This window comes from Columba livia, chromosome 33, assembly GCF_036013475.1.
Source record: "Columba livia isolate bColLiv1 breed racing homer chromosome 33, bColLiv1.pat.W.v2, whole genome shotgun sequence".
Classification (NCBI taxonomy): Eukaryota; Metazoa; Chordata; class Aves; order Columbiformes; family Columbidae; genus Columba; species Columba livia.
Genome location: NC_088634.1, coordinates 84,471 through 108,873, shown reverse-complemented (window position 1 = coordinate 108,873; position 24,403 = coordinate 84,471). Strand labels below are relative to the sequence as shown.

The 24,403-nt window shown below is 60.4% G+C and overlaps 3 protein-coding genes across 3 annotated transcripts; 2 read left to right on the top strand and 1 right to left on the bottom strand.

The window, feature by feature from the left end:
* Window positions 1-3,093: 3,093 nt before the first annotated feature.
* Window positions 3,094-7,911, top strand: LOC135576887 (uncharacterized). The gene is made up of 3 exons (XM_065044177.1): window positions 3,094-3,108; window positions 6,352-7,443; window positions 7,654-7,911. Exons 1-3 carry the CDS (start codon window positions 3,094-3,096, stop codon window positions 7,909-7,911), a joined length of 1,365 nt encoding a protein of 454 aa, XP_064900249.1.
* Window positions 7,912-7,994: 83 nt separating this feature from the next.
* LOC135576886 (uncharacterized) lies at window positions 7,995-10,201 on the top strand. Its single transcript, XM_065044176.1, has 3 exons — window positions 7,995-8,798; window positions 8,830-9,527; window positions 10,174-10,201. The coding sequence occupies exons 1-3, from the start codon at window positions 7,995-7,997 to the stop codon at window positions 10,199-10,201; spliced, it is 1,530 nt and encodes a 509-aa protein (XP_064900248.1).
* Window positions 10,202-10,249: 48 nt separating this feature from the next.
* Window positions 10,250-19,117, bottom strand: LOC102094882 (AP-1 complex subunit sigma-1A). Its single transcript, XM_065044185.1, is given in 7 exon segments — window positions 10,250-10,727; window positions 12,470-12,543; window positions 12,546-12,606; window positions 17,962-18,070; window positions 18,939-18,979; window positions 18,981-19,090; window positions 19,093-19,117. Coding segments are annotated over 7 exon segments (468 nt in total). The 3' UTR covers window positions 10,250-10,679.
* Between the last annotated feature and the right edge of the window lie 5,286 nt (window positions 19,118-24,403).

The window sequence follows — 24,403 nt, the reverse complement described above, 5'->3', positions numbered from 1 at the left end:
AGAGAGACTCCCCCCAGCCCCTATAGACTTTCCACAGACCCTATAGAGACCCCCCAGCCCCTATAGAGACCCCCTGAACCCCTATAGACCCTACAAGCTGCTATAGAGCTCCTCAGGCCCTATAGAGCCCCTCAGGCCCTATAGACACTCCACAGACCCTATAGAGCCCCCCAAGCTCCTATAGGAACCCCCAGCCCATATAGATCCCCTGCAGGCCCTATAGAGTCCCCCCAAGCTCCTATAGACCCCCCCCAGTTCCTATAGAACCCCCCGGCTCCCATAGGACCCCTCCAAGCCCCTATGAACCCCCCTCCCCTATAGACCCTCTGCAGACCCTATAGAGCCCCCCAATCCCCTAATAGACCCCCCCTTGCAGCCACTATGGAGCCCCCACCAGCCCCTATAGAGACCCCCCCCAGCCTCCTTCTCCCTCTAAAATCCTTTATACATCCTCCCTTCTCCCTATACATCCCTCATACATCCACTTTTTCCCTATAGACCCCCACACTGCCCCCTATACATCCTCATGTGGCCACCTTGTTCCTATAGACACCCCCCACGGCCTCCTTGCTCCTATACATCCCCCCACACCCTCCTTGGCCCTATACATTTGCCACGCCCCTTCCTTGCCCCTATACACCCTCCCAGCCCCTATACATTCACCCTACAACTTCACAGCCCCTATACACCCCCTCTAAAGCTTTCTAGTTCCTATAGACCCCCACAACCCTTCCCTGCCCCTATACATCCCCCCACACCCTCTCCTTCTCCCTATACATCCCCCCTACAACTTCCCCAGGCCCTATACATCCCCCAGCCCCTATATGTCCCCCTACAGCTTTGCAACCTATATACATCCCCCCCCCCAGACCCCAGCCCCTATACATCCCCACAACCCTTTCCAGCCCCTATACATCCCCCTACATCCCCCCAGCCCCTATACATCCCCCCTACAACTTCCCAGCCCCTATACATCCCCCCAGCCCCTATACATTCTCCTACAGCTTTGCAGCCTATATACATCCCCCCTACATCCCCCCAGCCCCTATACATCCCCCCCTACAACTTCCCAGCCCCTATACATACCCCTACAACTTCCCAGCCCCTATACATCCCCCTACAGCCCCCCCAGCCCCTATACATCCCCCTACAGTTTTGCAGCCCCTATACACCCTCCCCAGCCCCTATACATCCCCCCACACAGCCCCCCAGCCCCTATACATTCCCTACATCCTCCCAGCCCCTATATGCCCCCACAACCCTTGCCAGCCCCTATACATCCCCCCCCCATACATCCCCCTCCCATAGGGGCCGGGGCTGCAGCAGCTGCAGCAAATTAATGACTCATCCCCCCCCCCCCTCCCCCCTTCCCCCCCCAGGGGTGGGGGGAGGGGTCAGAGCTCCATAAGGGGCCCCCTCCCCTCCCCCCCCCCCCCCCCCCCCCCCCCCCCCCCCCCCCCGACACCTACACATTTGCACACTCACCCCCCCCCCCCCGCCCCCCCAAACAGCTGCATTGGTGAGTCACCTCCTCCCGCAGTGCTGGCCTGGGGGTGCGCACCTATAGACCGACCTATAGAGCCGTATGGGGGTGCAGAGAGACATACAGGGCCATATAGAACCTTATAGGGCCGTGCGGAGACATATAGGGCCATGTGGAGACATATAGGGCCATATGGGGGGGTCTAGAGAGACATATAGAGAGGTCTAGAGAGACCTTTAGAGCCTTATAGAGACGTATAGGGAGGTCTAGAGAATCATATAGAGCCTTGCAGAGACATATGGGGAGATGCAGAGAGACGTAGAGCCATATGGGGAGATATATAGGGCTATCTAGAGACATAAAGGGAGATCTAGAGAGGCATATAGGGAGATATAGAGACAGACCCATATAGAGCCATATAGAGATATAGGGAGATATAGAGAGACACACAGAGCCATATAGAGACATATAGAGAGACATGGAGGGAGATATCTAGAGCCATATAGAGCCACATAGAGATATAGGGAGAGATAGAGAGACACACAGAACCATATAGAGACATATAGGGAGATGTAGAGAGCCATATAGACATATAGGGAAATATATAAAGACAGATGGAGCCATATAGAGAGACAAAGAGCTATACAGGGAGATATCTAGAGCCATATATGGAGATATATAGAGCCATATAGAGACATATAGAGAGATACACAGAGACATTTAGACCCATATGGAGGCACATAGGGAGATATAGAGAGCCATAGTGAGCAACACAGAGAGATATAGAGAGACATATAGGGAGACATATAGAGACATATACACACGTGTAGAGGCACATATACACGTGTATATAGACATGTCTACACGTATAGAGGCATGTGCATGCATATAGATGCACTTATACGCATGTCTATATGCAGAATGCGTGTGTATATGGGTACATACCCCCCTATATACATATGTATATGCAGATATACATGTCTATATGCACACACCCTCCATGTATATATGTATATGCAGGTATACATATGCACGTACACCCCTATATACTCATATGGGTATGCAGATATATACATATGCACATACACCCCTATATACTCAGATGCATATGCAGATACACACCCAAATATGCAGATACACGTGTATATATGCACACCCCCATGTATATAGACCGCCTATAGATATGCATATACACGTATAGGCGAGTCGGTGCCTGTGTCCTTCCAAAGGTGGGGGTGTCCTTGTGTGTGTGGGGAACGTATAGGAGGACGAGGGGATGTATAGGGGGGTGAGGGATGTATAGAGGGGTGAGGGGACGTATAGGGGGGTGTGGGGGGGTGTCCGGGTGTATAGGAGGCTCTATAGGGTCTGGAGGGAATGCAGGGGGTCTCTATATACGTATAAACCCCTCTTTGCGCCCCCATTCATTCATTCATCACCACCACCCCCCCCCCCCCCCAGTCACGCCCCATTCATCCCCAACCCCCCCCCCCCCCATTCATTCATCCCGCGGCCGCTCCCAGCGCAGCCGCCGCTCTGCGCATTGCGCAGCCCCCCGTTACCCCCCCGCGCCCGCCCGGCCGGATTTTATGAATGGGCCATTGACGTCAATGGAGACCCCCCACGTGGGTCCCCCGCGCGTGTATAAAGGGGGCGGCACCGGCGCTGGCCAGGGTGCTGAAGGGCGAGAGAACGGCCAAGGGGGGACCCCCCCAAAAACCCCTCCCCCCGCTTCACCGAGACCCCCCCCCCCCCGCTTCAAGGGGACCACCCCCTTCTTCACACCCCCCACCCCCACCAGGACCCCCCCTCACCGCCCCTCCCCCCCCCGCCGCCTTGAAAAAGGGGGGGGGGTGAAAGGAGCCCCCCCACACCTCGGAGCCGGTAAATACCCTCGGGTGGGTTGTTTTTTTGGGGGGAGGGCTCTCCGACCCCAAATGGCTTATTTTTGGGGGGGGGGAATGGGGTGCGAGGGGGTAGGGGAGGGGGATGGGGGTTGTGCACGCATGGGGGTGTCGATTTTAGGGGGGGGGTGCGTGTGCGTGGGTGTTCCCTGGGATTGTGTGCACGAGTGGGTGTATTTTGGGGGGGGGGAGTGTTTGGTGTGGGTGTGTTCAGTGGGGAGGGCGGGTGTGCGCACACGCGTGTGTGGGTGTTCCCTGGGGTGTACATACGGGTGTTCCGTGGGTGTACATACGTGTGTGTTCTGGGGTGTACACGTGTGTTCCGTGGGGTGTACACGTGTGTTCCATAGGGTGTACTCATGTGTTCTGTGGGGTGTACTCGTGTGTTCCATAGGGTGTACTCATGTGTTCCGTGGGGTGTACATACGTGTGTTCTGTGGGGTGTATGCGTGTGTTCCATAGGGTGTACTCATGTGTTCCATTGGGTGTATATACGTGTGTTCCGTGGGGTGTATGCGTGTGTTCCATAGGGTGTACTCATGTGTTCCGTGGGGTGTACATACGTGTGTTCCATAGGGTGTACTCGTGTGTTCATGGGGTGTACATACGTGTGTTCCGTGGGGTGTACTCGTGTGTTCCGTGGGGTGTACATACGTGTGTTCCATAGGGGTGTACTCGTGTGTTCATGGGGTGTACATACGTGTGTTCCATAGGGTGTACTCGTGTATTCGTGGGGTGTATATACGTGTGTTCCGTGGGGTGTACATACGTGTGTTCCGTGGGGTGTACATGTGTGTTCTATGGGGTGTACACGTGTGTCCTGAGGTGTACATATGTGTGTTCCATAGGGTGTACACGTGTGTTCTATGGGGTGTACACGTGTGTCCTGAGGTGTACATACGTGTGTTCCATAGGGTGTACTCGTGTGTTCATGGGGTGTACATACGTGTGTTCCGTGGGGTGTACTCGTGTGTTCCGTGGGGTGTATATACGTGTGTTCCATGGGGTGTATATACGTGTGTTCCATGGGGTGTACATATGTGTGTATTCCATAGGGTGTACTCGTGTGTCCTGGGGTGTACATATGTGTGTTCCATAGGGTGTACACGTGTGTCCTGGGGTGTACATACGTGTGTTCCATGGGGTGTAGTATGTGTGTGCACACGTGTGTGTGTACCCTGGGGTGTACGTATGTGTGCGTGTGTTGCACACGCGTGTGTTCCATGGGGTGTACGAGTGTATATGTGTGTCCCCCCCCACTCTGCGTGTGTGTCACCCCCGTGGGTGTGCGCCCCCCCGCCACCCCCCACAATGTACCTGTGTGGGTGTCACTCGCCGCCGCCTGTGTCACACGACTGTGTGTGTCACACGGTGTTGTCACAAGTGTGTGTTCGTGGTGGACACATCCCCCCCCCCCCCATAAACGGCACCTGGGGGGGGGGATGTTTGGGGGGGGGACTTGGGGGGGGTCTATGGGGGCTTAGGGGTGTCTTGGGGGGGTATGGGGGTCCCTGGGGACATTTGGGACATGGGGGGACATTGGGGTCCCAGGGGGACATTTGGGACATGGAGGAGATATGGGGGTCCCAGGGGGACATTTGGGACATGGGGGGGGACATTTGGGACATGGGGGGATATGGGGGTCCCAGGGGGACATTTGGGACATGGGGGGGGACATTTGGGACATGGGGGGGATATGGGGGTCCCAGGGGGGACATTTGGGACATGGGGGGGGACATTTGGGACATGGGGGGGATATGGGGGTCCCAGGGGGACATTTGGGACATGGGGGGCAACATTGGGGTCCTAGGGGGTGTATGGGGGTCCCAGGGGGACATTTGGGACATGGGGGGGACCCCTACTGGTGGCTTGAGGCGGGGGGGGGGGACACTTTTGGGGGTGTCATAGCATGGGGGGGGGAGATCCCCCAAGTTTGGGGGGGGTCCCCGAGTTCGGGTGGGATTCCCAAGTTCGGGGGGGGTTCCCCCAACTTTGGAGGGGATTCCCCTCAAGTTCGGGGGGGGGGGGTGCCCCAACTTTAGGGGGGATTCCCAAGTTCGGGTGGGGGGATCCCAAGTTTGCAAGGGGTCCCCCAAGTTGGGGGGGGTCCCCAAATTCGGGGGAGGGTTCCCCAAGTCCGGGGAGGGGGTCCCTCAAGTTCGGAGGGAGATCCCCAAGTTTGAGGGGGATTCCCAAGTTCGGGTGGGGGATCCCCAAGTTTGCAGGGGGTCCCCCAAGTTTGGGGGGGTCCCCAAATTCGGGGGGGGGGTTCCCCAAGTCCGGGGAGGGGGTCCCTCAAGTTCGGGAGGGGGATCCCCAAGTTTGAGGGGGATCCCCCAAGTTCGGGGGGGTCCTTCAAGTTTGAGGGGGGTCCCCCAAGTTTGCAGGGGGTCCCCCAAGTTTGGCGGGGGGTCCCAAATTGGGCGGGGGGTCCCCAAGTTCGGAGAGGGGGGTCCCTCAAGTTCAGAAGGGGGATCCCCAAGTTTGGGGGGATTCCCAAGTTTGATGGGGGGTCCCCCAAGTTCGGGAAGGGGTCCCCCAAGTTTAGGGGGGATTCCCAAGTTCGGGTGGGGGGATCCCCCAAGTTTGCGTGGGGTCACCCAAGTTAGGGGGGGGGTCCCCCAACTTTGGGGGGGGGGGATTCCCAAGTTGGGGGGGGGGAGGGTCCCTCAACTTTGGGGGGGTTCCCCAAGTTCGGGGGGGGGGTCCCCCAACTTTGGGGGGGGAATTCCCAAGTTCGGGGGGGGAGGGTCCCCCAACTTTGGGGGGGTTCCCCAAGTTCGGGGGGGGGGTCCCCCAACTTTGGGGGGGGAATTCCCAAGTTGGGGGGGGGAGGGTCCCCCAACTTTGGGGGGGTTCCCCAAGTTCGGGGGGACCCCCCCAAGTTTGGGGGGGTGGGGGTGGGGTGTTCCCCCAAGTTTATGGGCGGGGTCAACATGTTCCCCCCCCCCCCCCCCCACCCAGGCACCATGGCGCCCCCCCCCGCGCCCCCTCCGCATCGTCGCCCTCCTCCTCTCCATCAGCCTCTTGGTCCAAAGCCGCCCCCAACCCTCATCCCCACGCCCCCCCCCCACCAGCGGACCCCCAACGTGGCGGGGGGGGCCCCACCCCCCCCCCCACCAACCCCCAACCCCCACCCCCACCGCCACCCAACCCCGCTTGAGCTTAACGAAGCGCTCGGCGCCCGTGGGGACCCATAACGAGGTGTTGAAGGAGCTGGAAGAACTTGGGCGGCTCCGCGCCGAAGCCAAAAGGGACCGGCAACGTGACCGTGACCTTGAGAGGGACCGGGGGGTGGGCCAAGTTCAAGGCAGCTCCGGCAACAGCAGAGTTTGGAGCATCGGTTGTTGGAACGGCGCTACCAAGAGTTGGCCGAGAGCCGGCGGCAAGCCGAAGCGGCTCGGAAAGCGGCGGTGGAAGAGGAACGCTTGGCGGATTTGGCGTCCGATCTATTGCTCCGGTATCTTCTGCACGGGCCCGGTGTGGGCGGTGGAGGAGGATAAGAGGTCGGAAGAGGAGGAGGAAGAGGAGAAGAAGCGCCCGGGGAGGAGGAGCTGGAGGAGGCAACGATGGGTTGGAAGGCAACGGGGGTTTCGCATGGTGATGGGTTCAGTGATGGCTTGGAGGGCAACGGGGGCTTGGAGGACAATGGGGGCTTGGAGGACAATGGAGGCTTGGAGGACAACGGGCGCTTCGAGGTCAACAAGGGGTTCAAGGTCAACAAGGGGTTCAAGGTCAACGATGGGTTTGAAGACGACGGGGGCTTGGAGGAGCAACGGGGGCTTTGGAGGCAACGGGGGCTTCAAGGTCAACAGGGGCTTCAAGGGCAACAGGGGCTTTGATGGCAACGATGGGTTCAAGGTCAACAGGGGCTTTGATGGCAACGATGGGTTCAAGGTCAACAGGGGCTTTGAAGGCAACGGGGGCTTCAAGGTCAACAGGGGCTTCAAGGGCAACAAGGGCTTCAAGGGCAACGAGGGCTTGGAGGACAATGGGGGCTTGGAGGACAATGGGGGCTTCAAGGTCAATGATGGGTTTGAAGATGATGGGTTCAAGGTCAACAGGGGCTTTGATGGCAACGGGGCTACAAGGTCAAGAGCTTCAAGGGCAACGAGGGCTTGGAGGACAACGGGGTCTTCAAGGTCAACGATGGGTTTGAAGGCAAGAGGGCTTCAAGGTCAACAAGGGCTTTGATGGCAACGGGGCTTCAAGGTCAACAGGGGCTTCAAGGTCAACGAGGGGTTTGAAGACAACGACGGGTTCAAGGTCAACAGGGGCTTTGATGGCAACGGGGGCTTCAAGGTCAACGATGGGTTCAAGGTCAACGATGGGTTCAAGGTCAACGATGACTTTGAGGGCAACGGTGGCTTGGAAGACAACGAGATCCTTCCAAGGGGCAACGAGATGTTCCCAAGGGGCAACGAGCTCCCGGGGGGGGACAACGAGATGCCGGGAGGATCCAATGAGATCCCGGGGGGGTCTAATGAAGTGCCCGCCCCCCAAGACCCGGCCCGAGGTCGATGACCTTGACCCTGGGACCATCGACCAATTGATTGAGCTGTCCAGTAAGCTCCACCTCCCGGCGGATGACGTAGTCGACATCATCCATGACGTCGAGCAGAAGCGCAAGATGGAGGCGACGGTGGGGCCCCCCCAAAACTCATCCGACCCCTCCCCCCCGGCCCCCCCGCCCTCGTAGCCACCCTTTGCTCCTGTCCAATCAGCTGCCGGGACGGACTTTCCTGCCCCGCCCCCAACGCCCCCCGCCCCCCCCTGCAGAATTATCTGGAGAGGGTTTGGGGGAGGGGACCCCCCCGGGGGTTTCCGTGATGGGGGTGCCCCCCCCACCCCACCCCCCCGCCCCCAAATCCCCCTCCCCCCGCCTGCTCGGATGTCCCCATGTCCCCTCCCCCCCTGTCCTGGGTCACACCAGTTGTCCTGTGGTTCCCAGTTTGGTTCTCCCAGTCCTCCCAGTTCCAGTTGTAGAGTCCTCCCAGTTTCGTGCCCTTCACCCCATTTTCAGCCCTAGAGCCCCCCCAGTTCCAGCTCCGGGTCCCTCCCAGTTCCCTCCCAGTTCCTCCCAGTTCCCCCAGTCCCCTCATGTTCCCACTTCTTCCCTAGAGCCCCCCAGTCCCCTCCCAGTCTCAGCTCCAGTCTCCCAGTTCCCTCCCAGTTCCATCCCAGTTCCCTCCCAGTTCCATCCAGTTCCCTCCCAGTTCCCCCCAGTTCCCTCCCAGTCCCCACCCCAGTCTATCCCAGTTCATCCCAGTCCCTCCCAGTGCCCTCAGTCCCTCCCCAGCCCCATCCCAGTCCCTCCCAGTTCTCCCAGTTCCAGCTCCAGTCCCTCCCAGTTCCATCCCAGTTCCATCTCCAGTCCCTCCCAGTTCCCTCCCAGTTCCATCCCAGTTCCATCTCCAGTCCCTCCCAGTTCCCCCAGTCCCAGCTCCAGTCCCTCCCAGTCCCTCCAAGTTCCCTCCCAGTATATCCCAGTCCCTCCCAATTCCCTCCCAGTCCCCCTCAGTCCCTCCAGTCCTCCCAGTTCCCCCCAGTCCCTCCCACTTCCCCCAGTTCCCTCCCAGTTCCCCCAGTCCCATCCCAGTTCCCTCCCAGTGCCCCAAGTCCCAGCTCCAGTCCCTCCCAGTTCCCTCCCAGTTTGTACAGTCCCAGCTTCAAGTCCCTCCCAGTTCCCCCAGTCTCATCCCAGTCCCTCCCAGTTCCCCCAGTTCCATCTCAGTCCCTCCCAGTTCCCTCCCAGTCTCCCCACTCCCAGCTCCAGTCCCTCCCAGTTCTCCCAGTTCCCCCAGTCCCATCCCAGTCCCTCCCAGTTTGTCCAGTTCCACCTCCAGTCCCTCCCAGTTCCCCAGTTCCATCTCCAGTTCCCCCAGTTCCTCCCAGTCCCTCCCAGTCCCTCCCAGTCCCATCCCAGTCCCATCCCAGTCCCTCCCAGTCCCCCCAGTTCCTCCCAGTTCCCTTCCAGTCCATCCCAGTCCCCCCCACTGCCTCCCAGTTCCCTCCCAGTCCCCTTCCAGTATATCCCAGTCCCTCCCAGTTCCCTCCCAGTCCCCCCCACTGCCTCCCAGTTCCCTCCCAGTCCCCTTCCAGTATATCCCAGTCCCTCCCAGTCCCCCCACTCCCTCCCAGTCCCTCCAGTATATCCCAGTCCCCCCCAGTTCCCTCCCAGTCCCCCCCACTGCCTCCCAGTTCATCCCAGTTCCCCCCAGTCCCTCCCAGTCCCCTCCCAGTATATCCCAGTCCCTCCCAGTTCCCTCCCAGTCCCCCCCACTGCCTCCCAGTTCCATCCCAGTTCCCCCCAGTCCCTCCCAGTTCCCTCCCAGTCCCCTCCCAGTATATCCCAGTCCCCTCCCAGTATATCCCAGTTCCTCCCAGTCCCTCCCAGTTCCCCCACTCCCTCCCAGTCCCTCCCAGTATATCCCAGTCCCCCCAGTTCCCTCCCAGTTCCATCCCAGTTTCCCCCAGTCCCTCCCAGTTCCCTCCCAGTATATCCCAGTCCCCTCCCAGTATATCCCAGTTCCTCCCACTCCCTCCCAGTCCCCTCCCAGTTATCCCAGTCCCTCCCAGTATATCCCAGTCCCTCCCAGTCCCCCTCCCAGTATATCCCAGTCCCTCCCAGTCCCACCCCCTCCACCGGGGGGGGGTGGGGGATGTAAATACTCCCCAATCACTAATTTTGCTAACGAATAAAGCGACTATTTTAGTACGAGTTACCCTCATTATTATTGGAGGGGCCCCCCCAGACCCCCCCATAAGACCCCATTGACCCCCCAGGGGCAAAATACCCCCCCAAAGGGGGTAAATCCCCCCCCAAGGGGTAAATCCCCCCCCCAAAGCACCAAGTACAGGCTGAGTCTCCACAGGCTTTATTTCAAAATGGGGGGGGGGCACATGGTCCCATAATGAGGGGGTGGGGGGCACAAAAATGGGGGGGACACCCCCCCCAAAACTCACCCCCACCCCCAAAAGATGCGTCATTTGGGAAGGGGGGGGGCACCCACTTTTACCCCCCTCCCCCAAATGGGAGACAATGATGTCCCAAAGTCATGGTGGGGGGGGCACAGGGACACTATGGAGTTCCCCCCCCTCCAAAATTGGGGACCCCCCCCCCCCCATATATGTATATCTATATATTTACAGTTTGGGGGGGGGGGTGTTGTGCCCCGCCCCCCCCCCCCGTTGTCTCCAGGGTGCGATTGGTCCCGTGTGGTTGGGGGGGGGGGGGACCCTTTAAAGTGGGGGTGTCATGGGGTCCCCCCCCCAAATTATGGGGGGGGGGGCTACGCCAGCCCCATTTCCTCCAGGACGCTGCGGGGGGATTCGTCCTCCTGGGGGGGGGAAAGAGGGGTTGGGGGGGGTACAATGGGGGGACCCCCCCCAAATAAAAGGGGGTACAAAGGGGCGACCCCCCCAATAAGAGGGAGATACCTGGGGGGGTACAAAGGGACCCCCCCCCAATAAAAGGGGGGTACAAAGGGGAGAAACCCCCCAATAAAAGGGGGACCCCTGGGGGGGTACAAAGGGGACCCCCCCACAATAAAAGGGGGTTACAAAGGGGAGAACCCCCCCAATAAAAGGGGGACCCCTGGGGGGTACAAAGGGCCCCCCCACAATAAAAGGGGGGTACAAAGGGAGAACCCCCCCAATAAAAGGGGGACCCCTGGGGGGGTACAATGGGACCCCCCCCCAAATAAAGGGGGGTACAAAGGGGAGAACCCCCCCCCAAATAAAAGGGGGGTACAAAGGGGACCCCCCCAATAAAAGGGGAACCCCTGGGGGGGTACACAAAGGGGAGACCCTCCCAAATAGGGGAGGGGGTATAAAGTGGGGACCCCCACCCCCCCCCAAAAGAAGGGAGGGGGGTCACTTTGGGGGGACAATGCGGGGGGGGTCAGAGCTTCATGGTGGGGGGGTCCAAGGGGCCCATGGGGGGTTTTGGGGGGGTCCCTGGACACTATGGGGGGGCTATAGGAGGTTTTGGGGACCCCAGGACCCTATGGGGGGTCTATAGGGGACTTTGGGAGACGTTTGTCCCCATTGGGGTCATGAGGAACCCATGGGGGACACCAGGACCTCATGGGTGATCTATAGGGGTATGAGGGGTCCATAGGGGGTTTTGGGGACCCCTGGACCCTATGGGGGGGCTACAGGGGGGTTTGGGGACCCCAGGACCCTATGCAGGGCTAAGGACTCTATGGGGGGTCCATAGGGGACTTTGGGAGACGTTTGTCCCCACTGGGGACATGAGGAGCCCATGGGGGACACCAGGACCTCATGGGTGATCTATAGGGGTATGAGGGGTCCATAGGGGGTTTTGGGGGGGTCACCAGGACCCTGTGGGGGATTTGGGGTCCCCAGGACCCTATGCAGGGCTAAGGACCCTATGGGGGTCCATAGGGGACTTTGGGAGACGTTTGTCCCCATTGGGGTCATGAGGAGCCCATGGGGGACACCAGGACCTCATGGGTGATCTATAGGGGTACGAGGGGTCCATAGGGGATTTTGGGGGACCCTGGACCCTATGGGGGGGTCTATAGGAGGTTTTGGGGACCCCCAGGACCCTATGGGGGGTCTATAGGGGACTTTGGAGACGTTTGTCCCATTGGGGTCATGAGGAGCCCATGGGGGACACCAGGACCTCATGGGTGATCTATAGGGGTACGAGGGGTCCATAGGGGGTTTTGGGGGACCCCTGGACCCTATGGGGGGGTCTATAGGAGGTTTTGGGGACCCCAGGACCCTATGGGGGGTCTTATAGGGGACTTTGGGAGACGTTTGTCCCCATTGGGGTCATGAGGAGCCCATGGGGGACACCAGGACCTCATGGGTGATCTATAGGGGTATGAGGGGTCCATAGGGGATTTTGGGGGTCACCAGGACCCTATGGGGGGCTAAGGACCCTATGGGGGTCTATAGGGGACTTTGGGAGACGTTTGTCCCCAATGGGGACATGAGGAGCCCATGGGGGACACCAGGACCTCATGGGTGATCTATAGGGGTATGAGGGGTCCATAGGGGATTTTGGGGGGGGCGTTGAGACATCCTATGGAGTCTATAGGGGGTCCCTCACCTCCTGCAGCAGGTCCGCCTGCTCGATGGCCTTGAGGACGCTCTTTTTGGAGGTGTCCTGGATCTCGCCCCCATGACGAACTCGTCCAGGATGAAATAGGCCTTCTCGAAGTTGAAGATGATGTCCAGCTCGCATACCTGCCCAACGTATAGAATCCTGACATTATTCGGGTGGGAAAAGACCTCCAAGATCATCCGGTCCAACCCCATACGCATAGGATGGAGCTGGGGTTGTCCCCAGAGCCATGGGGTGGAGTTGGGGTGTCCCCATGGCCATCGGATGGATCTGGTGGTGGCCTTGAGGGTCCTCATGACCATGGGATGGACCTGGTGGTGGCCCCATGGCCATGGGATGGACCTGAGGGTCCTCAAGACCATGGGATGGACCTGATGGTGGCCTTAAGGGTCCTCATGACCATGGGATGGACCTGGTGGTGGCCTTGAGAGTCCTCAAGACCATGGGATGGTGGTGGGGTGGCCCCATGAACATAGGATGGACCTGTGGTGGCCTTGAGGGTCCTCATGATCATGGGATGGACCTGGTGGTGGCCTTGAGGGTCCTCATGGCCATGGGATGGACCTGGTGGTGGCCTTGAGGGTCCTCAAGAACATGGGATGGATTTGGTGGTGGCCTTGAGGGTCCTCAAGACCATGGGATGGTGTGGGGGTGGCCCCATGACCATAGGATGGACCTGGTGGTGGCCTTGAGGGTCCTCATGATCATGGGATGGACCTGGTGGTGGCCTTGAGGGTCCTCAAGAACATGGGATGGACCTGGTGGTGGCCTTGAGGGTCCTCAAGACCATGGGATGGTCATGGGTGGCCCCATGACCATAGGATGGACCTGGTGGTGGCCCCATGGCCATGGGGTGGAGTTGGGGTGTCCCCACGGCCATCGGATGGATCTGGTGGTGGCCTTGAGGGTCCTCAAGACCATGGGATGGACCTGGTGGTGGCCCCATGACCATGGGATGGACCTGGTGGTGGCCCCATGGCCATGGGATGGACCTGAGGGTCCTCATGACCATGGGATGGACCTGAGGGTTCTCAATACCGTGGGATGGACCTGATGGTGGTCTTGAGGGTCCTCATGACCATGGGATGGAGTTGGGGTGTCCCCATGGCCATTGGATGGAGCTGAGGGTCCTCAAGACCATGGGATGGACCTGCTGGTGGCCTTAAGGGTCCTCATGACCATGGGATGGACCTGGTGGTGGCCTTGAGGGTCCTCAAGACCATGGGATGGTGGTGGGTGTGGCCACATGACCATAGGATGGACCTGGTGGTGGCCCCATGGCCATGGGGTGGAGTTGGGGTGTCCCCATGGCCATTGGATGGAGCTGAGGGTCCTCAAGACCATGGGATGGACCTGGTGGTGGCCTTGAGGGTCCTCATGACCATGGGATGGACCTGGTGGTGGCCCCATGACCATGGGATGGACCTGGTGGTGGCCTTGAGTGTCCTCATGACCATGGATGGAGTTGGGGTGTTCCCATGGCCATTGGATGGAGCTGAGGGTCCTCAAGACCATAGGATGGACCTGGTGGTGGCCTTGAGGGTCCTCATGATCATGGATGGACCTGGTGGTGGCCTTGAGGGTCCTCAAGAACATGGGATGGACCTGCTGGTGGCCTTGAGGGTCCTCAAGACCATGGGATGGTGGTGGGGTGGCCCTATGACCATAGGATGGACCTGGTGGTGGCCCCATGGCCATGGGGTGGAGTTGGGGTGTCCCCACGGCCATCGGATGGATCTGTGGTGGCCTTGAGGGTCCTCAAGACCATGGGATGGACCTGGTGGTGGCCCCATGACCATGGGATGGACCTGAGGGTCCTCATGACCATGGGATGGACCTGAGGGTTCTCAATACCGTGGGATGGACCTGAGGGTTCTCAATACCGTGGGATGGACCTGATGGTGGCCTTGAGGGTCCTCATGACCATGGATGGAGTTGGGGTGTCCCCATGGCCATTGATGGAGTTGAGGGTCCTCAAGACCATGGGATGGACCTGGTGGTGGCCTTGAGGGTCCTCATGGCCATGGGATGGACCTGGTGGTGGCCTTGAGGGTCCTCAAGACCATGGGATGGACCTGGTGGTGGCCTTGAGGGTCCTCAAGACCATGGGATGGTGGTGGGGTGGCCACATGACCATAGGATGGACCTGGTGGTGGCCCCATGGCCATGGGGTGGAGTTGGGGTGTCCCCATGGCCATTGGATGGAGCTGAGGGTCCTCAAGACCATGGGATGGACCTGGTGGTGGCCTTGAGGGTCTCATGACCATGGGATGGACCTGGTGGTGGCCTTGAGGGTCCTCAAGAACATGGGATGGACCTGGTGGTGGCCTTGAGGGTCCTCAAGACCATGGGACGGTCGTGGGGTGGCCCCATGACCATAGGATGGACCTGGTGGTGGCCTTGAGGGTCCTCATGGCCATGGGATGGACCTGGTGGTGGCTTTGAGGGTCCTCAAGAACATGGGATGGACCTGCTGGTGGCCTTGAGGGTCCTCAAGACCATGGGATGGTGGTGGGGTGGCCACATGACCATAGGATGGACCTGGTGGTGGCCCCATGGCCATGGGGTGGAGTTGGGGTGTCCCCATGGCCATTGGATGGAGCTGAGGGTCCTCAAGACCATGGGATGGACCTGGTGGTGGCCTTGAGGGTCCTCATGACCATGGGATGGACCTGGTGGTGGCCCCATGACCATGGGATGGACCTGGTGGTGGCCTTGAGTGTCCTCATGACCATGGGATGGAGTTGGGGTGTCCCCATGGCCATTGGATGGAGCTGAGGGTCCTCAAGACCATGGGATGGACCTGGTGGTGGCCTTGAGGGTCCTCAAGACCATTGGGATGGTCGTGGGTGGCCCCATGACCATAGGATGGACCTGGTGGTGGCCTTGAGGGTCCTCATGGCCATGGGATGGACCTGGTGGTGGCCTTGAGGGTCCTCAAGAACATGGGATGGACCTGGTGGTGGCCCTGGGGTGTTCCTGGTGGCCCTTGGATGTTCCTAATGGCCACTGGGTTGCCCTGGGATGTCCCCATTGACCCTATGGTGTCCCTCACCCCCGTGTCACCCCCAGGATGTCCCCAAGCCCCTGGGGACACACTCACGTTGCCCAAGTACTCATCGAGCAGCTCAACATAGTGGTGCCCATTGGGAATGCTCCTGATGGCCTTTGGATGCTCCTGGTGGCCATTGGGTGCTCCTGGTGGCCATTGGATGCTCCTGATGGCCACTGGGCGGCCCTGGGATGTCCCCATTGACCCTATGGTGTCCCCTTACCCCCTGTGTCACCCCCAGGATGTCCCAAGCCCCTGGGGACACACTCACGATACCCAAGTACTCATCGAGCAGCTCAACATAGTGGTGGCCATTGGGTGCTCCTGGTGGCCATTGGATGCTCCTAATGGCCATTGGGTGGCCCTACGATGTCCCCATTGACCCTATGGTGTCCCCTCACCCCCGTGTCACCCCCAGGATGTCCCCAAGCCCCTGGGGACACACTCACGATACCCAAGTACTCGTCGAGCAGCTCAACATAGTGGTGGCCATTGGGTGCTCCTGGTGGCCATTGGATGCTCCTAATGGCCATTGGGTGGCCCTACGATGTCCCCATTGACCCTATGGTGTCCCCTCACCCCTGTGTCACCCCCAGGATGTCCCCAAGCCTCTGGGGACACACTCACGTTGCCCAAGTACTCATCGAGCAGCTCAACATAGTGGTGCCCATTGGATGCTCCTGATGGCCTTTGGATGCTCCTGGTGGCCATTGGGTGCTCCTGGTGGCCATTGGATGCTCCTGATGGCCACTGGGCGGCCCTGGATGTCCCCATTGACCCTATGGTGTCCCCTTACCCCTGTGTCACCCCAGGATGTCCCCAAGCCCCTGGGGACACACTCACGATACCCAAGTACTCATCGAGCAGCTCAACATAGTGGTGGCCATTGGGTGCTCCTGGTGGCCATTGGATGCTCCTAATGGCCATTGGGTGGCCCTACGATGTCCCCATTGACCCTATGGTGTCCCCTCACCCCCGTGTCACCCCAGGATGTCCCCAAGCCCCTGGGGACACACTCACGATACCCAAGTACTCGTCGAGCAGCTCAACATAGTGTGGCCATTGGGTGCTCCTGGTGGCCATTGGATGCTCCTAATGGCCATTGGGTGGCCCTACGATGTCCCCATTGACCCTATGGTGTCCCCTCACCCCTGTGTCACCCCCAGGATGTCCCCAAGCCCCTGGGGACACACTCACGTTACCCAAGTACTCGTCGAGCAGCTCAACATAGTGGTGGCCATTGGGTGCTCCTGATGGCCTTTGGATGCTCCTGGCGTCATTGGGTGCTCCTGATGGCCATTGGATGCTCCTGATGGCCACTGGGTGGCCCTGGGATGTCCCCATTGACCCTATGGTGTCCCCTCACCCCCGTGTCACCCCCAGGATGTCCCCAAGCCCCTGGGGACACACTCACGATGCCCAAGTACTCATCGAGCAGCTCAACATAGTGATGGCCTTTGGGTGGATCTGATGGTCATTGGGTGATCCTGATGGCCACTGGGTGGCCCTATGATGTCCCCATTGACCCTATGGTGTCCCCTCACCCCCGTGTCACCCCCAGGATGTCCCCAAGCCCTGGGGACACACTCACGCTGCCCAAGTACTCATCGAGCAGCTCAACATAGTGGTGGCCATTGGGTGGATCTGATGGCCATTGGATGCTCCTGGTGGCCATTGGATGCTCCTGATGGCCACTGGATGCTCCTGATGGCCACTGGATGGCCCTACGATGTCCCCATTGACCCTATGGTGTCCCCTCACCCCTGTGTCACCCCCAGGATGTCCCCAAGCCCCTGGGGACACACTCACGTTACCCAAGTACTCGTCGAGCAGCTCAACATAGTGGTGGCCATTGGGTGCTCCTGATGGCCTTTGGATGCTCCTGGCGGTCATTGGGTGCTCCTGATGGCCATTGGATGCTCCTGATGGCCACTGGGTGGCCCTGGGATGTCCCCATTGACCCTATGGTGTCCCCTCACCCCCGTGTCACCCCCAGGATGTCCCCAAGCCCCTGGGGACACACTCACGATGCCCAAGTACTCATCGAGCAGCTCAACATAGTGATGGCCTTTGGGTGGATCTGATGGTCATTGGGTGATCCTGATGGCCACTGGGTGGCCCTATGATGTCCCCATTGACCCTATGGTGTCCCCTCACCCCCGTGTCACCCCCAGGATGTCCCCAAGCCCCTGGGGACACACTCACGCTGCCCAAGTACTCATCGAGCAGCTCAACATAGTGGTGGCCATTGGGTGGATCTGATGGCCATTGGATGCTCCTGGTGGCCATTGGATGCTCCTGATGGCCACTGGATGCTCCTAATGGCCATTGGGTGGCCCTACGATGTCCCCATTGACCCTATGGTGTCCCCTCACCCCTGTGTCACCCCAGGATGTCCCCAAGCCCTGGGGACACACTCACTCACGCTGCCGAAATACTTGTCGAGCAGCTCGACGTAGCGGTGGATCAGCTCCAGCGTGATGAGCTCGTTGTCCTGGCCCTCGATGGCACAGCAGAAGTACAGGCTGGCGTACCTGGGGACACGGGGGGACGGGTGACAAAGGGGACACTTGGGGACACCCGAAAACCCACCCCAGATGTAGAACTAAGGGGGTGACAGTGACACTTGGGGACACCCCAAAAAGCCACCCCAAAAGGAGGACTTGAGGGAGGTGACAATGACAAGTGACACTTGGTGTACATGGGGGTGACAAGAGGTGACAGTGGCAAAGGGACACTTAGGGACACCCCAAAAAGCCACCCCAAGGGGTTTTGGGGGGTCCCAGGCCCCTATTGATGGAGTCTATAAGGACCCATAGCGGGTCCCAGACCCCTATTGTGGAGTCTATATGGAACCATAGGGGGTTTTGGGGGTCACAAGCCCCTGTTGGAGGGGTCTATAAGGACCCATAGGGGGTTTTGGGGGAGCCTATAGAGACCCATAGGGGGTTTTGGGGCGTCACAGGGGGGTCTATAGGGGCCCACAGAGGTTTTGAGGGGGTCCCAAGCAACTATGGGGGGTCAATAGGGGTCCCAAGCAACTATGGGGGGGTCAATAGGGGTCAATGGGGGGTTTTTAGGGGTGCCAAGTAACTATGGGGGGGTCAATAGGGGTCTATAGGGGGTTTTTAGGGGTCCCAAGCAACTATGGGGGGGTCAATAGGGGTCAATGGGGGGTTTTTAGGGGTCCGAAGCAACTATTGGGGGGTCAATGGGGGTTATTTGGGGTCAGTTGCCCCCCAGAGACAAACCCAACCCTTAAACCCCCCCATAACACATAATGGTATCACCCTCCTCCCCCATATAACCCATATAACCCCATTTAACGTGTCTCTGAGGGGTTTGGTGGCCTCGGGGACATCATGGGGACACCTTGGGGCCATTTTGGGGGGGGTCGAGCACCTTTTGTAGACGACTTTGAGGTCCCTCCACTCCAAAAAACCTGCACATTTTGGGTTTTCGGGCCAAAACCACCTGCATGAGCTCCCGGACCATCTTCTTCTTGTCCTTATCGGGGGTGGCCAGGTACCATTTCTGGAGGCGCAGCTTCCCTGGCGGCTGAACAGCAGCATGAAGCGCATCTGGGGGGGACACGGGGGGGGACACGGTGAGTGGGGGTCACACGGGGTCAAGGGGACACGGGGAGGGGGACACGGGTGGCGCTTTTGGGGCTGGAGGTTCCCATGATGCAGAACAGCAGCTGGAAGCACATCTGGGGGGGGACACACAGAGTCAATGGGGGGATATGGGGGGGAGAGGGGTTAGTGGGGGGGGACACGGGGGGGGACACGGTGAGTGGGGGTCACACGGGGTCAAGGGGACACGGGGAGGGGGACACGGGTGACGCTTTTGGGGCTGGAGGTTCCCATGATGCAGAACAGCAGCTGGAAGCACATCTGGGGGGGATAAGATCACTGGGGGGCTATGGGGGGGACACAGGGTCAATGGGGGGGTACACGGGGTCAATAGGGGGGGACACGGGGGGGCACATGGTCAGTTGGGGGGGGACACGGTGAGTGGGGGGACACACGGGGTCAAGGGGACACGGGGAGGGGACACGGGTGGCGCTTTTGGGGCTGGAGGTTCCCATGATGCAGAACAGCAGCTGGAAGCACATCTGGGGGGGACACACAGAGTCAATGGGGGGATATGGGGGGGAGAGGGGTTAGTGGGGGGGGACACGGGGGGGGACACGGTGAGTGGGGGTCACACGGGGTCAAGGGGACACGGGGAGGGGGACACGGGTGACGCTTTTGGGGCTGGAGGTTCCCATGATGCAGACAGCAGCTGGAAGCACATCTGGGGGGGATAAGATCACTGGGGGGCTATGGGGGGGACACAGGGCCAATGGGGGGGACACGGGGTCAATAGGGGGGGACATCGGGGGGGGACATGGTCAGTTGGGGGGGGACATGGTCAGTGGGGGTCACACGGGGTCAAGGGGACACGGGGAGGGGGACACGGGTGGCGCTTTTGGGGCTGGAGGTTCCCATGATGCAGAACAGCAGCTGGAAGCACATCTGGGGGGGACAAGAGGGACATGGGGGGTCACATGGGTTGGGGACATGGGGGGTCACATGGGTTACATGGGGGGTCACATGGGTTGGGGACATGGGGGGTCACATGGGTTGGGGACATGGGGGGTCACATGGGTTGGGGACAGGTCACAGGGTCAGGATGGGGACATGGGGGGTCAGAGGGGTTACATGGGGGGTCACATGGGTTGGGGACATGGGGGGTCACATGGGTTGGGGACACGGGGGGTCACATGGGTTGGGGACAGGTCACAGGGTCAGGATGGGGACATGGGGGGGGTCAGAGGGGTTACATGGGGGGTCACATGGGTTGGGGACATGGGGGGTCACATGGGTTGGGGACAGGTCACAGGGTCAGGATGGGGACATGGGGGGGTCACAGGGGTTACATGGGGGGTCACATGGGTTGGGGACATGGGGGGTCACATGGGTTGGGGACAGGTCACAGGGTCAGTATGGGGACATGGGGGGTCACAGGGGTTACATGGGGGGGTCACATGGGTTGGGGACATGGGGGGGTCACATGGGTTGGGGACAGGTCACAGGGTCAGTATGGGGACATGGGGGGTCACAGGGGTTACATGGGGGGTCACATGGGTTGGGGACAGGTCACATGGGTTTGGGGACATAGGGGGTCACATGGGTTGGGGACAGGTCACGTGTGGGGGTGGTGACACCGTGGTGACCTAGGCCGGGGGACGAGGGGGGGTCAGAGTTCAAAGGTCACACCCAGCCTTACGAAGAGGGCAACACCGGGTCTACCGTATCCCCCCCTCACATGACACGCCCCCTCACGTGACACCACGTCACGTGATACCCCCCCCGCCTTCTCCGTTCCTCCGCTGCCTCCCGCCCACCCCCCCCCCCCCCCCCGCCTCCCGAAGTCCCAAACCGGCCTCAGCACTCACCATAGCGCCGGGTCCCGGTACCGGGGGTGCGGGGGGGGTCGAGGCCCAAGCCGGGCCGGGTTTGGGGCCGGTCCCGGGACCGGGGGTGGGGGGGGGGGGGGTCGGAATCGACCTCGTTCCGCCTCCCGGCAGCGCCGCGCCGGGCCCGGCCTCACCGCGCATGCGCCGCTCCACTTCCGGGAGGGGCGGGGCCTGTCGCCTGGGCAACGGGGAGGGGCTTCGCGGGAAGCGGAGGCGGAGGCGGTTGCCCTGGAAACGGGGAGGGGCTTCATAGGGGGAGGGGCTTGTCGCCAGGGCAATGGGGAGGGGCTTCGCGGAGAGCAGCAGCTGTTGCCTTGGCAACGGGGAGGGGCTTCATAGGGGGCGGGGCCTGTCGCCAGGGCAACAGGGAGGGGCTTCGCGGGAGCGGAGGCGGAGGCGGTTGCCCTGGAAACGGGAGGGGCTTCATAGGGGGAGGGGCCTGTCGCCAGGGCAATGGGGAGGGGCTCCGCGGAGAGCAGCAGCTGTTGCCTTGGCAACAAGGAGGGGCTTCCCGGAGGCCGGGGGCTGTTGCCTTGGAAACGGGGAGGGGCTTCTGGGGGCGGGGCCTGTCGCCTGGGCAACGGGGAGGGGCTTCGCGGGAAGCGGAGGCGGAGGCGGTTGCCCTGGAAACGGGGAGGGGCTTCCTAGGGGGCGGGGCCTGTCGCCAGGGCAACGGGGAGGGGCTTCGCGGAGAGCAGCAGCTGTTGCCTTGGCAACAAAGAGGGGTTTCTGAGGGCGTGGCTTGTGCCTTGGCAACGGGGAGGGGCTTCTCGGGGGGGGGTGGTTGCCCTGGCAACGGGGGAGAGCGGGAGGTGGGTGGGACTCCCTGGCAACGGTTGCTGGGGGTGTTTCCGTGGCAACGGGGGGGGCTTATGGAGGGGGAGTGGCCTGTGTCTGTCTCCATGGCAACCGGGGGGAGGGCGGGGCCTGTTTCCATGGCGATGGTGGGGGGGGGTGAGGGTGGGTTTCCATAGCGACACCCCATGGTGATGGGGGGGCAGGAGGGGTGGGGCAGATTTGGGAGTGTTATGGGGGTAATTTGGGGTGCCAGGGGGGTCCCAAAGTGATGGGGGGACATTGAGGGGTCCCAAGGTGATGGGGGGGACATTGGAGAGGTCCCAAAGTCATGGGGGGGTCATTGGGGGGTCCCAAGGTGGCACCACTTATGGATGGGGGGGATATTGAGGGGTCCCAAAGTGATGGGGGGGGACATTGGGCTGTCCCAAAGTGATGGGGGGGGACATTGGGGGGTCCAAAGTGAGGGGGGGGACATTGGGGGTCCAAAGGTCGGTACCAGTTATGGATGGGGGGGGGATATTGAGGGGTCCCAAAGTGATGGGGGGGACATTGGGGGGTCCCAAAGTGATGGGGGGGTCATTGGGGGGTCCCAAGGTGGTACCATTTATGGATGGGGGGGACAATGAGGGGTCCCAAGGTGGCACCACCTATGGATGGGGGGGAGGACATTGAGGGGTCCCAATATGATGGGGGGGACATTGGGGGGTCCCAAGGTGGTACCATTTATGGATGGGGGGGGACATTGGGGAGGTCCCAATATGACGGGGGGGACATTGGAGGGTCCCAAAGTGATGGGGGGGGACATTGAGGGGTCCCAAAGTGAGGGGGGGACATTGGGGGGTCCCAAGGTAGTACCACTTATGGATGGGGGGGGGACATTTAGGGGTCCCAAAGTGATGGGGGGGTCATTGGGGGGTCCCAAGGTGGTACCATTTATGGATGGGGGGGACAATGAGGGGTCCCAAGGTGGTACCACTTATGGATGGGGGGGGACATTGGGGTGGTCCCAAAGTGATAAGGGGGACATTGAGGGGTCCCAAAGTGATGGGGGGGACAATGAGGGGTCCCAATATGGTGGGGGGGGACATCGAGGGGTCCCAGGGTGGTACCACTTATGGATGGGGGGGGACATTGAGGGGTCCCAAAGTGATTGGGGAACATTGGGGGGTCCCAAGGTGGTACCATTTATGGATGGGGGGGACAATGAGGGGTCCCAATATAGTGGGGGGGGCATTGAAGGGTCCCAAAGTGAGGGGGGGACATTCGGGGGGTCCCAAGGTGGTACCACCTGGGGATGGGGGGACATAGAGGGCTCCCAATATAGTGGGGGGGACATTGAAGGGTCCCAAATGATGGGGGGGACACTGATGATCCCAAGGTTGTGATGGGGACATCGAGGGTCCCCCAGAGGGGGTGAAAAAGGGTCCCCCAAGTGTCCCCTCCACCCCAATGGATCCCGGGGGGGGGGTCACCCCGGGGTCACCCCAGGAGGGGGAAGTGTCCCCAAGCTCCCGCGTCACCGCTCGTGTCCCCACCCACGTCACACCCTGTCCCCGAGCGCTATAATTAGTCATTTGATTGGCTTTTCCCACCTTACCTGGCAACCGGGGGGGGGGGACAAAGTCCAAGTGTAACCGAAAATAGAGCGGGGGTGGGGACAGGTGTGGCCCCAGTGCCAACTGGGACCTGCTGGTGTGGGGTACAGGGGTTCCCCATAGGAACAGGTATTTTGGGGGGTGGGGGGGGTGTCACCCCAAATAAAGGGCTTAAAAGTGGGGGGGACACAGCTTCCCCCACCCCCCCAAGTTGACAATGGGTTGTTCCAATATAAACCAGTATCACCAGTGTTATTCTAGTGGCTTTAATGGGGAGGAAGAGGGGGGGTCCAGGACCTTTGGGGGGGGGGGGGGAGGATCTAGACCCCCCCCCATGTATATATCCACCCCCCCTATGTATATAACCACCCCCCCATGTATATAACCACCCCCCCCCATGTATATAACCACCCCCCCCATGTATATAGCCACCCCCCCCATGTATATAACCACCCCCCATGTATATATCCACCCCCCCCATGTATATAACCACCCCCCCCATGTATATAACCACCCCTCCTATGTATATAACCACCCCTCCCCATGTATATATCCACCCCCCCATGTATATAACCACCCCCCCATGTATATAACCACCCCCCCTATGTATATAACCACCCCCGCCATGTATATAACCACCCCCCCCATGTATATAACCACCCCCCCCATGTATATAACCACCCCCCCCCATGTATATAACCACCCCCCCATGTATATAACCACCCCCCCCATGTATATAACCACCCCCCCATGTATATAACCACCCCCCCATGTATATAACCACCCCCCCCATGTATATAACCACCCCCCCAGTGTATATAACCACCCCCCCTATGTATATATCCACCCCCCCTATGTATATAACCACCCCCCCCCAGCACTGCAGTGACCACCCGAGGCCACATGAGGGCGCCATTGAGCGCTCGGACGCCTGGGTCCCCTGGGGGGAAAGGGGGGGGAATGGGGGGGTGTGCACACGAGTGTGTCACCAGGACCCCCATATGGTACAT